The 13,216-nt window shown below is 31.9% G+C and overlaps 2 protein-coding genes across 2 annotated transcripts; both read left to right on the top strand.

Moving 5' to 3' along the window:
* Window positions 1–2,104: 2,104 nt before the first annotated feature.
* Window positions 2,105–5,755, top strand: LOC149378768 (uncharacterized). Its single transcript, XM_089603850.1, has 6 exons — window positions 2,105–2,132; window positions 3,130–3,183; window positions 3,628–4,198; window positions 4,320–4,718; window positions 4,890–5,331; window positions 5,699–5,755. Exons 1-6 carry the CDS (start codon window positions 2,105–2,107, stop codon window positions 5,753–5,755), a joined length of 1,551 nt encoding a protein of 516 aa, XP_089459976.1.
* A 1,142-nt stretch (window positions 5,756–6,897) lies between these two features.
* LOC149378769 (uncharacterized) lies at window positions 6,898–10,669 on the top strand. The gene is made up of 12 exons (XM_089603851.1): window positions 6,898–6,925; window positions 7,115–7,755; window positions 7,839–7,985; window positions 8,114–8,155; window positions 8,256–8,405; window positions 8,596–8,746; window positions 8,838–8,951; window positions 9,069–9,169; window positions 9,457–9,543; window positions 10,092–10,178; window positions 10,256–10,558; window positions 10,661–10,669. Exons 1-12 carry the CDS (start codon window positions 6,898–6,900, stop codon window positions 10,667–10,669), a joined length of 1,860 nt encoding a protein of 619 aa, XP_089459977.1.
* The last annotated feature ends 2,547 nt before the right edge of the window (window positions 10,670–13,216 follow it).

Below are 13,216 nucleotides of genomic sequence, written 5' to 3' on the forward strand. Positions count from 1 at the left end.
AGTTAATTAAATGTGTATGTTCTTATAAGTAAGAGATTAAAATTTAATTAAATGTGCATATTCTTATCAATCATATTCATACCTCTAGAAATCGAATCTTTTGTAGTTGGGACTCCAAGACCTTCCATGATTTAGTAGCCCAACGCCTCATCAGCGGCGTTGCGTCGGCCACGAGTACCGAGGCGAAGTCCAACTCCACGAATCGTGGGATGCACTCGTAACCCCATATCTGGAGTGGGAGCACAAAACCCGGCAGTGGAGTTTTGGGTTCTTACCCTCCTTGATGGTCTTGGCCTTGCTCACAAAGCCCTTGATAGAATCTAGAAAGAAGTCTCAAGCGACGTTTTTCCCATGGGTAGTTGTTGAAAACAACCGGGTCATCCACCATCATGATGTAGCTATCGCAGGGGAGGTTGACGGTCTTCTCGGCCGACAAGAGGACATTGTACAGAAAGTGGAGGAGGAGTAGTCTCACCTTCCTCTCATCTGGCCATTCCTGGCTAGTCTCAAGGACTGCACCAATGTTGGCTATTTTCCGGCCAAGAGCACCATTACAGAAGGTGAAATTGTATAGCCCTCCCTCAACCACATTAGCGTACCGTGGTTGCTCTGCGTAGTTTTAGCTGAATCTTAACCCTGTGATCAGGGAAAATGCTCTTTGGTGAACTCGCGGGGCCTTCGACCAATCTCCATGACCAGAGATTCGTTCGATGGACCGGCCCCATCATAATAACCAGATCTCAATACCAAATGACTTATTATTCTGGATGATTTTGTTATTAAGGGCATGTCTAGAAACTTTCCAAAACACGTCTTTTTGAATAAGTCTTTTTGGTTAGCGATCATGCCGGTCTCCTTTTCGAAGGAGTCCAAGTTCCCATGGAAGTTGAACGAGTAGCCTGAGTCTATTTCTTCTTCTTTTATCCTTCGTATGAAACCCTAATAATTAGAACATTAAACACATAAAAGTTAGAACATTAAACACATGTGAGTTGAAACATTAAACACATAAACATTGTGGGTTTCGTGACAATTGTGTCACGAAATTTCTGGGTTTCGTGACAATTGTGTCACGAAATTTCTGGGTTTCGTGACAATTCTGCCACGAAATTATGAACTTCGTGACACCTATGTCACGAAATTTCTGGGTTTCGTGATAATTGTGTCACGAATGAAATTCGTGATATAGTTGTCACGATACCAAGAAATTTTGTCACGTAGGTGTCACGAAACTCAGAAATTTTGTGACACAATTGTCACGGAAACCCATAAATTTCATGACACAATTGTCACGATACCCAGAAATGTGTGACACGAAACAATTCACAGAACCTACATCTAATATGAGCAAGCCTAGAAAAATCTAATTTTCTTACAAAATACACACATAATCCCCAATAACATAAAAAAAAAATGAACACTTTTGTCAAACTAACAGTTACATCAAACACATAATAAACATGCAAACCCATGAATCGACACAAAATCCACACAGAATCCATAATAACATCAAACTAACATAGAATCAACACAAAATTAACATGCAAACCCAAAAGTTTTTATTTTTCACGAAATAAAAAACTAAGCAACCAAAAAACTGAAACCACCAATTGCAAGTAAAAAAAACTCACCTTGTGAGGTCTCTTGGATGTACAAGGGAAAGAGGAGTCAGAATTTGAAGGCGACTCAAGAACCACTTTCCTCTTCTTCTTCGACGGCGCAAGAACCTTCTTCCATTTCTTCGTCAGGGAGTTTTGCGTTGGTGGCTCTGGGGCAAAAGCCACGCGCGGACTCCGACGCGGGGATGCATGCGTCACTTGAGGTGGAGTTTTTGCCGATGATTGAGGAAGACTCCTCTTTTTAGGGTTAGGTTTTGGAACTTTTGGGGGGCGTTTGGTCGGCGAACTATTCTTTTTCTTCATTTCTTGGGCGAAGAATGGACGAGAGTGACGAAATGAGTGAGATTATGGGGTTTGAAAAACAAATCGAGACGGTTTTTGGAGTGTTGGTTAAGGAAAGTTGCACGGTTTCTTTTTCGCTCTCTCTCTCTCTCTCTCTCTCTCTCTCTCTCTCTTCTGGTTAAACTATCTCGGTCAATGAAGAAATGAAGAGGAAGGTGACGTGGAGGCAAGGTAAGTGGGAAATTGAATTGGGCTGACGTGTAAAGTGGGTTTAATAACTTGGCCCGTTTTCAGCCTAAAATACGGCTTATTTTGTGACTTCTTATTTAAATTTTAATGTTCACGGGGGTAAAAGGGTAATTACATAAATCCAAATTAATTACGAAGTCCTATTTGTGACTTTTTTGAAAAAAAAGTCCAAAAAGTCAAAACCATTTTTTTTTACTCTTATTTAGAGCAATTTCCCTAAATCGGAGTAAATCTTTCGCATCATGCTTATCACAATATCAGTCATAATACCAGGCCCGGCTCACACCTTAGGCAACATAGGCCAATGCCTAAAGCCCCATTAATTTTTGGTAGAAATAAAGGCCCAATTTGTCATTTCTTATAGACAAAATTGCAGTTATGTCACCTCCAAATAACGTGTTGCAAATAAGTCACTTTTACCTATTATTGGACTAAAATACCCTTACTTAAAACAACCAAAAAATCGTTCTACGAAACACTCTCGCGCGAAGAAGAACAGCGAAGATTCTCCTTCCAAAATCTGAAGTCGAGCGTTCTGAATCGAAATCGCCGTTCGAAATCGAAGGTCCAGGTCGAACGGCGAAGATTTTCCGGTCCAAAAACGTGTTCTCTGCTTCCTATTCTTCACTGGGCGTTCGAAATCGAAGGTCAATGTAGAACGGCGAAGAATCTCTGGCCAAAATCCGTGTTCTCGGCTCCTCGTCTTCGCTCGCCGATCGAAATCGAAGGATGAACTAGACTCATGTGAAAATTCGAAGTCTCTCCTCGAATACTTTCACTGCCAAGCCAAATTTTTCAGGTTCGAATATTGATTACTTGTTTCTGGAAACTGAATTTGAAAATTAGGTTTTTGTTCTGCTATATGATTCAATATTTTAGAATGAAAAAAAATGAAGATTCGTAGGTTTTGCTTTTCAACTAAAAAAATTGTAATTATTCCGGTGATTTTTCTCAGCAATTCCTTTTTCTTCTTTCACAGTGATTGTTCAGACGATTTTCCTCAGCAATTCTTCGTCATCAACATTGGTCACAGGTATTGCCTACTTGAATTTCATTATTTTTACATACAAACGTATTTACAGTAAGAATAACATTATTAGTCTCATAGTGAAAATAAAGTAGACTCACAGTACAAAGTTCAATAGATTCAAAGTAAACTCATAGTGAATTTTGGGTATCACATTGCACTAAAACGAAGTTTACAATTGTATGATATCACAATGATTGATTCATTCAGCATCACAAATGAATTGTATTCTTAGTATATTCAGGGTAGATTGAAAATGACGCATTTCCAAATAAAATGTAGACTTGCATACTGAAAAATTTTCAATTCATCATATACACGGCTAAAAGTAAACTCACATAACAAATTACAGATAGTGTATAATCACAGTTAGTGTAGTGTATTAACACAGATAAAAAATTATTACACTTAAAAGAAATTTGATGATGTATAATATATGTATATTTGCAGGGTTAATTTTGACAATGGAAAAGATCCCAATTGTTGTAAAATATGGTGGAATTTGGGATGCTGATTGCATATACATCAACAACAATGCAAAGATGGTGCTACTGAGTCAAGGCATGAGTTACATTGAGCTCATTACGAAATTATCCAAGGAAGTTTTCAATGACAACAATGGTGAATTAAAAGTATCATTTAACACAGAGCATAAAGGTTTAAGAGGAATGATGATTGAAAATGACGACAATCTTGAAGTCTTGATGTACCTTCTGAAAAACGATGCACAGTACAAGAATTGTGCTTTAATCGTGGAAAACAATACATCAAATGAAGACAAAGCTGAAACAAAGAGAAAGGAAAGAGATGCGAGTCCTAAAATGGAAGAAGATGAAGTTTCAAAAAAAGGAGAAGCGGAATCTCCATTTCTAGTAATTCCAGAAAACAATATTGAAGACTTGGAAGAAGATATGATATTTCGTACTAAAAAGGAGATGATTGACAGACTCTCTATGATGGCAATGAAATACCACTTTGAGTACAATACTACTAGATCAAACAAGATTGCATACAATGCAAGGTATGTATCACTCAACTCAAGTTATAAGTTTTGGTTTACTGATGAACATAATTTAATATATATGTCTAATTTATTATAAAAATAAAAAACTAATAATGATGAAACTTATATTTCAATACAGATGTGAAGATAAGAACTGCAAGTGGTATATTAGGGCAAGAAACATTGGGAATACTGAAAAGTTCAGGATAACTGGATATGAAAAGAACCATACATGTTCAGCAGATTTCAAGAAATCAGATAACAAGCACGCAACAGTGGAGTTAATTGGAGATATAATCAAGGGAACTTTAAAGGATCCAACGATTAAATTCAGGCCAATAGATATTATGAATCACATGAAGATGCAATACGGAATCACCATTGATTATTTTAAAGCGTGGAGGGCCAAAGATCATGCAGTTAGAAGTGTTAGAGGTAGAATTGAGGAAAACTACACAAAACTGCCATCCTACTTGCACATGTTGGTCAAAACAAATCCCGGAACAGTTGCATATTATGAAAAGGACAATGATAACAGGTACTGCATTTGTATATATTGTTTAAATTACGTATAGTAGCGCTTGTTATATAATTTTTGTGATTAAGAATTTTACATTTGTACAATTGTAAGATACTTATGAAATTTATACAGTAAATTATATATTTGAACACTAATACATAAAATTTGAATTAATCTCTGTTTGAACAGGTTTAAGTACATGTTTTTCGCATTAAGTGCTTCAATTGAAGGTTGGAGACATTGCAGACCAATAATAGTAGTCGATGGGACTTTCTTGACTACACAATGTGGAGGCACTTTATATACAGCATGTGCAAAAGATGGAAACAATCAAGTTTTCCCTTTAGCATTTGGAATAGGGGACTCGGAGAATGACGATTCATATTGCTGGTTTTTTGATAAAATCAAGCATACTTTTCATCACAGGGAACAGTTGGTAATAGTATCCGACAGGCACAAAAGCATAGAGAATGCCATAAGAATAATATTTCCGGAGGCAGAACATGGAATTTGCTCATACCATTTGAAGCAGAATTTGAAGATGAGGTTCAGAAGTGCTGGTCTTATGGAGGCTTATAAAGTAGCTGTTTACACCTACTCTAGAGATGACATGAAAAAACTGATAGCCGTAGTATTGTTGTTTCTTAATTTCAGTTTTTTCATGTCAACATTTTTCGATATTGTTGTTTCTTAATTACTGCGAGATCATTTTCAAGTTCCTTCAAGTTTTTGTTCGAATTTGTATTACTTCTTACTAGGTTTCATTTCGTTATTTTTTTTATTTAAATCATTTGATTTTCATTTCGTTATTAGGTTCTCATCATTTTTTTTGGTTTTTTGTTTTATTTCTATGATTAATAGTATATTCGCTTGTTGAATTCATTACTGTTATATTGGATAGATTGTTATTGATTTCTTGTTCTTGTCTTCTGTTGTTGTAAATAATTAAGTGTTATTCTACTTTACGTTTTATCTTTTTGTTCTGATTGGCTATTTAGAGTGTAGGAATAATATTGTGTTTTGGTTACTCTGATTTTGATGTAATTGTTCTCTAAGTCTACTTTCATAATTAATTTTTACTAAGAATGAAGTTCATGTTCGATGTATGTTTTTCATAATTTTTTATCAATCATAAATGATATGCCAAACTTAATCCAAGTAGCAATCTCGTTGCAGCTTAACGATCATTTATTCTTAACTTGATTAATCTATAAATATTTTACTGTTTGAAATTTGTTCCTTGAGTCTACATTATAATATTTAAATATATCTATATTAGTCCCTTATGAATTTTTATGTAGTTTGACACGTGAGTCTACTTTGGTTATGAAAATATTACATTTAGTCTACTTTTTCTAGATGCTTGATGGGCATTCATATCTATTAGTTTAAAACATATATATTTTGTGTTCTTAATCCACTTCAATCTGTTTGGAATATGTTTCTTGAGTCTACTTTTTTGTGTTTAAATAAATCTACATTAGTCCCTTATGAATTTTTGTTTAGATTGACAAGTGAGTCTACTTTGGTTATGAAAATATTACATTGAGTCTACTTTTTCTGGATGCTTGATGTGCATTCGTATCTATTAGTTTAAAATATATATATTTTGTGTTGTTAATCCACTTCAAACTGTTTGAAATTTGTTCCTTGAGTCTACTTTTGCTTATTTAAATAATATTAGACTACTATGTGTCTACTTTGGTTACGAAAAATTACCATTGTGTCTACTTTGATCATATAGATGTGTAATTCCTGCCACGCCTATCAACTTTTCATTTTCATTGCGAAGTTAAGCTCGAACATGCCAAGTTCATAACAAGGATTTTAAATGTTGGCTATCTATGAATGGCTGATGATTCCAGTCTATGGAAATTCTTATGATGCTGAATTAAAACTTTTACCTGATTTTTTTAAAAATTTTATTGATTTTCTTTATTAAGTTTTTTTTTTAATCACAGTAGCTTTACAAACTTTTTTTACATGTTCAGGTACCTATAAATTTTTGTTGTGAATCAACTTTGAACTTTTGTTTTTGAATATTCTTTGTTTCAGAAAATTTTTAACTGCGAGTTTACTTTAAGGTTTATATAGTTTAAATGTAAGTCTACATTAATTGGCATTTTAAGTGTTTTAACTGTGAGTATACTTTAATCTTCAAATTTTACAAAGCAAAGATACTATTTTATGCAGGTCAATGGCTCTTATTGATGAGAAATACTACGGTGTCAAAGCCCATCTTCAGTATAATATCTGCCTAACAGATATTACAATTTTGAAACAATTTCTTACCCAATATCAGAAATTTTTATTTAGTAAAACCCCTTTTGGCCATTTTTTAAGCATTAGAAAAAGTCTTAAAGTACCTGGCCCTTTGATTCATCATTTCCTATTACATCAGTGCTCTGTTTCAGAGGAGGATGTAATCGGTTTTCAATTTTGTGACGATCAGAAATTAGTCTTTTCTTTGTCTGATTTTAGTCTAATTACGGGTCTTTGCTGTGGAAAACTCCCAGCATCAAGAAATTCTAGATGTGGTTATAAGCCTTGTAATAAGAGTTTACTAAATAAATATTTCCCTGGAAAATCCAATATTACAAGAGAAGAGTTTATATCGTTCATGGAAACGAATAAACAAGAAGTTGATAATGAAGATGCAATCAAGATTGCCAAAGTCTTTATTGTGGAGTATTATCTGAAGGCTAGGAGGCCTAATGTCTTTATCAGCAACGAAGTCCTTTCACTAGTGCATGATGAATCCTTTGATTTATTTCCTTGGGGGACGTTGTCATACAAGGATACTCTCTCATCTTTTGATAAGGCTCTCCATAAACTGAAGGGTAACACACATGATCCTTCAAGTAGAGTATCATATGAGTTGAAAGGATTTCCTGTTTCTTTTGTCGTTTGGATTTATGAGTTGATCAACGACAAGATTGATGGAGGTTTAGCGTTGAGGGCTGAAAAGATACATGTGCCTAGGATGTTATCTTGGACACAATCTATGACACCCAGCTTTGATATATGGGCAACAAAACTTGCTAACTTTCCAAAGGTAATGTTTTTTATGTTTATTTTTTAATCCATTTTTGTTAATTTATTAATTTTTGTATTTGTTTTATTTTATTTTCTTTGCAGTTAACAATCATTGCTTTGAGTCCTACCAAAGAGGAGAACGAATCCTTTTTTTATCAGATTTATGTTAAGGATTTTGGTACATCTGCTTCTTCTTCTTCATGTTTAATTAAGCGAACCAACAGTAATAATGAAGAAAAGGTTCCAAAGGTTAGGTTTATTATTGTTTATTACCAAATAGTTATATATATATATATATATATATATATATATCATCATTTTAATAATAGATTTTTCTTACTCTTTTACTTTATTTTTTATTGTTTTTCTTTTAATAGAACAAGAGGAGAAAATTGAAGCCAGAATCTGAGATGATCAAGGTAAATATTGTTTCCATTTAATTTAGTATTTAAAAAAAAAGTGTATAGTATCTTCCTAGTACCAGTTTTTATTTTGTATTAATTAAATATATTCTTCCAGCCCATACAAGATGTTGCTAATGTACTATTGGAAGCAGTTACGACATCTTTTGAAAATATTGAACGAGGCATTGAAACTCGATTTCAAAGTTTCTGCCATAGATTGGATGTTGCTTCTAAAGATGTTGCACAAATTGGTCAAGTTTTACTTGTGAGTATGTTTATACATATTTTTTTTCTATATTCTATTGTTTGTTTTTATGTAGTTATTAATAAATATTAATGTTTATAAAAATTATTAGTCCACACATAAACATTTATAATAACTTAATATAATGTATTTATATAATTTATATTATTTCTGATTACCATTTTTGTTTTTTTTTCTTTTTGCTGATCAGAACAAAAATGTTAATCAAGTATCTTTCGATAGTCCAATCCATGAAGATCCAGAAGATGAAGGCCTCATTGTTCCTGACACTTTTGATAACTTACAAATGGTTGTTCATGACAAATCCATAAATAATGCAAGTATATTCAGGAAAGTTCAAGGTTAGAAATTGATTATTACAGTTCTATTTTTGTTGTTATTTTATATTTATCATGTATGTTTTAAATTTAATTTGTTTATGTCCAAAACCAGGAGTCTCATTTGATGATATTGCAAAGATCAGTACAGAAATTGTTGATAGTCTCGTTGAAATGTGTGACGAAGCATCTGATCATGCAACTACCCCAACTGTTACTATGCTTAATTGTATGTTTGTTCCTTCTTTAATTTAAATTGACTTATATAGTTATAAATTTCATCTTTTATTGTTCTTTCATTTATTTAAATTAACTTATATACTTACAGTTTATGTTTTTTATGCAGCGTCTCAGGAATTAACTCCTCGTGACAGTGATAATCCTTTCCATTCGTTTAAAAAAATCATGGATGCATGTTTAACTCCCAAAGAACTTTCTACAGTTGAGGTAATATTTGGTTTAATTATTAAATATTTTTCATAATTGATAGTTAAGTAGTGTGTATAGAAAAATTTAAGTGAGACTATACAAGGTTCTTGAATATTGTGTATTTCATGTTCTGAGTCTACTTTTGTTATAGTAATTTTCCATTTTCAGTCTATTTATATCAATTTACCGTTGTCAGTCTACTTTGGTTATAGTAATTTTCCATTGTCAGTCTACTTGCACTTTTTACTCGGGCTATATTGGTTATCGAAAGTTTTCACACTGTAGTCTAATATTTTCACTTGCAGGCAATAAACTTGGTGACACCACCACCAACAATTGATTTAACAATTCCTACACCCAAAGCACCATTAGAACCTCATGAGCTTGTTCAAGTAAGAAAATCAATAGAACCAGAATCTTTTGCTAAACAATTTTTGTGATGAGTAGCAGTAGAAAGAAAAAATCTTTTCATTGGATGAATTTTTTTTTTGTTATATGAGTATATTTTTGTCTTTAGTAATTTCCTACTGTTAGTCTAAATTTATTCTTGAACTTAGAATGTTTGTACTACAAGTCTTCATTGGTACTGAAAATTTTTCCAGTGTTAGTTTACTTTGAATATTATAAATTATGGCCTATTCATTTTTAGTTAAGTTGCATTTCAACTTCTTATACAGGATCAGACATTGCCTTATGAAAAAGTAGTTTGGTATATGAGTTTACTTTTGTCTGTAGTAATTTCCCACTGTTAGTCTACTTTTATTTGTAAACTATAGAATGTTTTTTCTGCAAGTTTACATTGTTATTTAAAACTTTCTCAGTGTTAGTCTACTTAGAATATTTTTAATTAAGGCCCATTCATATTTAGTTTAGTTGCATTTGAACTGCTTATACAACATATGATATTCACTTAATGATTTTCTTTGTGTGTCTCAAATAGATTGAAAGCAATTCACTTGGTGATTCTGTTTCTAAACTCTCATGTCAAGTTGTAGTTTTCAAAGTTGCCCCAGAGTCTTCACAACATGTAATCATATTAATTTCATATTTTAATATATTTATATGCTATTGTTACTTATGTTTATATTATTGAATCTTTTTTAGGGCACACATAAAAATGAGACGATAAACTTGGCAACACCATCACCAACAGCTGATTTACCAATTTCTACCCCCAACACTCCATCAAAAAAACTTCTCAAGTCACCTCAAGCTCCACACAATTATGCCTTACGTTCACCAACAAAAACTGCAAGTTTTACCTCTCCTTCTACTCAACCGCTCGATAATAGAAATGATGATTACAAACTTTGCTTTCCGTTCGACTGCGAAGTTTTTGATGTAATGAGTAGCGGTAGAAAGAAAAGATTTATTGATTGGGTGAAAAAAAGGATTGAAACCACATCCGTAAGTTTTGTTTTGTATTTTATTTTTTTTATTTTATAGTATTATACTTATATTTTTACCATGCAATTCTTACGTAGTTTAATGTTTTTTCTTCTTTTTCAGAAAGAATAAAGCTGCTGCTGATAAGTAAGTTTCTTGAATTGTTTTTTGTTTAGTCAATTATATTTGTTTTTATGCATTTACTTATATATTTTTGTTCATTAGGTGGAAAAAATTTCCATACAAGAAAAAACAAGATAAGATTGATCCAATCTTATTATGCAATGGTGATGTTGTAGTAGATTCGAAAAAGTTTTTTCACGATTTTTATTCACATGAGGGCTTGTTAACTGACACTGTAAGTTGTTAATTTTTGTTATTTCTATTCATATATGCTTCTAACACATCATTTATTCTTTTGAATAATAGTGTTTTAATAATTCTTTATTTATATGGGATTTCTGGTAATCATTTTATTATTACCATATGTCTACATTTAATAATTCTTTATTTATACAGGAAATTTTATGCTGTTTGTACTATTTGAGAGTCAAAATTAGCTTCCACAAGTGCCTGGAAAACGATTGCACAACGACTGATTGTTACTTTGAATATCTTTTGAAACGCATGGAAAGAACTACCCATGGGGATGTATCAGCGATTAATTTTGATGAAGATCCAGAAATTACTTCATTCATTATCGGTTAGTTTCTCGTTTCCAACTATTTTATTATATTTGATAAGTGTTTTTAAAAATTAATTCTTAATTTTTTTTTTACAGGTCTTTTGCCAATGCGTGGAAAAGATTGGGCACAAGTTAACATTGTGTATTTCCCATCTTTTGTTGAATTTGAAAATTCAACTAGTCATTGGATTCTTGGTGTTATTGATTTAGTGGCGAAAACAATCACAGTGTATGATTCATACTTTGATCCCCCAAGTTATCATGTCCAAAAGCAAATGGAGGGGCATGCTAAATATTTGGCAGCAATACTTCATAAAATGAATTTTGTTTCTTACCATCCAAAGTATCCTGGTGGTTTAGAGCCATTTCAAGTTTTTTTTATTTCAGAATATGCATTTTTAATTGTATGTTGTAAAATACTTAATCAAGTTATACATATATTTTCTATTTCAGGTCTGATTGTGGGATTTTTGTTATCAAACTAGTGGAGTTATTAATGTTGAAGCAGGATATTAACACTCTCAAAGCTTCAAAGATCCCAAAAATCAGATCAGAAATTGCTGCTCAGTTGTGGTATCATGGTACTGTCAAGACTGGAGAAATTAATGGTTATGAAACACCTTCTGAAGAGAAGACATGTTCTTGTGTTTGAATATTGTTAGTTTTTCATTTTTATTTTTTCTCTAACCGGTACATTGGCTTATTTAGAAACATTTGACCTTAGTTACTTTTAGATTTTGCATTAGTACCCATGATTTTATAGTTTGGTTATAGGATGAGCACATTATTTTTTTGTTTTTTTGTTGCATATATAACACCTGAAATATATATTAATTGTTCTGCCTACATTGGTTGAAAATATTGATTTGCGTTTGAGTCTACTTTAGTTGGTTTTTATTTTCACTGTTAGTTTACTTTGAAAATATTGATTTGCTTATGAGTCTACTTTAGTTGGTCATAATATTGATTTGCTTATGTCTATCGAAAAGAAGAAGAAAACTTATTTTACAAGTTATTCATACACCCTGTATTAGTTAATAAATTTTATATGTAAATTGTTATGTCTACATTGGGTTAAAACATTGAGAGTTTACTTTAGTTGGTTTGATATTTTTGTTGAATTAATGAAGTCACTGTTTTTTGCCCTAGTTTCATACTATAAAATTCAGACAAACCAAATTTACTAGAATATAATTAGAGAAAATTCTAAGATTCAAAAGACTCCTAGATAGCAGTCTTGGCAATTTTTATAAAAATAGGTAAGATACTCTACAATTACACTTTTTCAGTAAGAAAATGAAATTAATATTTTGGGAGTGACGAAGCTTTTTGTCACACATTTTGAAAAAAATGTCCGTTGTGAAAGCTCCTTCCGGCAACATTTGATCTGTAATTCTCCAAAGAATATGAAAGTTTTGCGCTTTTTGCGTCTTTGTAGATTGTGTACATGAAACTTTTTGAGCTTCGATTTCTTGCACGCAAACGATCCCAATCTTTCTTTCTCTCACGTTGATGGCCACGTCAACCGATATTTTGTTGATTCCTGTTTAGTTAGAAAATAAAAAACAAGTGACAATTGAGTATTCAAATAATTATTGGTCAAATATTAGTTCAATATAATACTAATGAAATTTTGTACTTACTTACGTGTATGTTTGTGAAATTTTCTATTTATTTATTTTTAATTTAAAATTACCTCATTTTTTTATAATTGAGTATACTTTTAAAATTCTACACATGATTACTTAAAAAGTTTTGAATATTTAGTCATAATGTTATACTTTTTTTTTTTAATATAGACATATGTACTACTTATCTTTTTATATAATTTATGTTTTATACTTTATAATATACTAAATGTTTTGCTTTAACAACCTAATAAACCATTAGTTTAGAATATTGCTATTATCTGTTTTTAATTTAAATTACTTCTTTTTGTATACAATATTTATTTTATTTCTTCACTGATACTTTAACCCCGCTAAATCGTTCCC

This window comes from Urtica dioica, chromosome 12, assembly GCF_054948205.1.
Source record: "Urtica dioica subsp. dioica isolate 48M chromosome 12, U.dioica_male_clone48M_v1_H2, whole genome shotgun sequence".
Classification (NCBI taxonomy): Eukaryota; Viridiplantae; Streptophyta; class Magnoliopsida; order Rosales; family Urticaceae; genus Urtica; species Urtica dioica.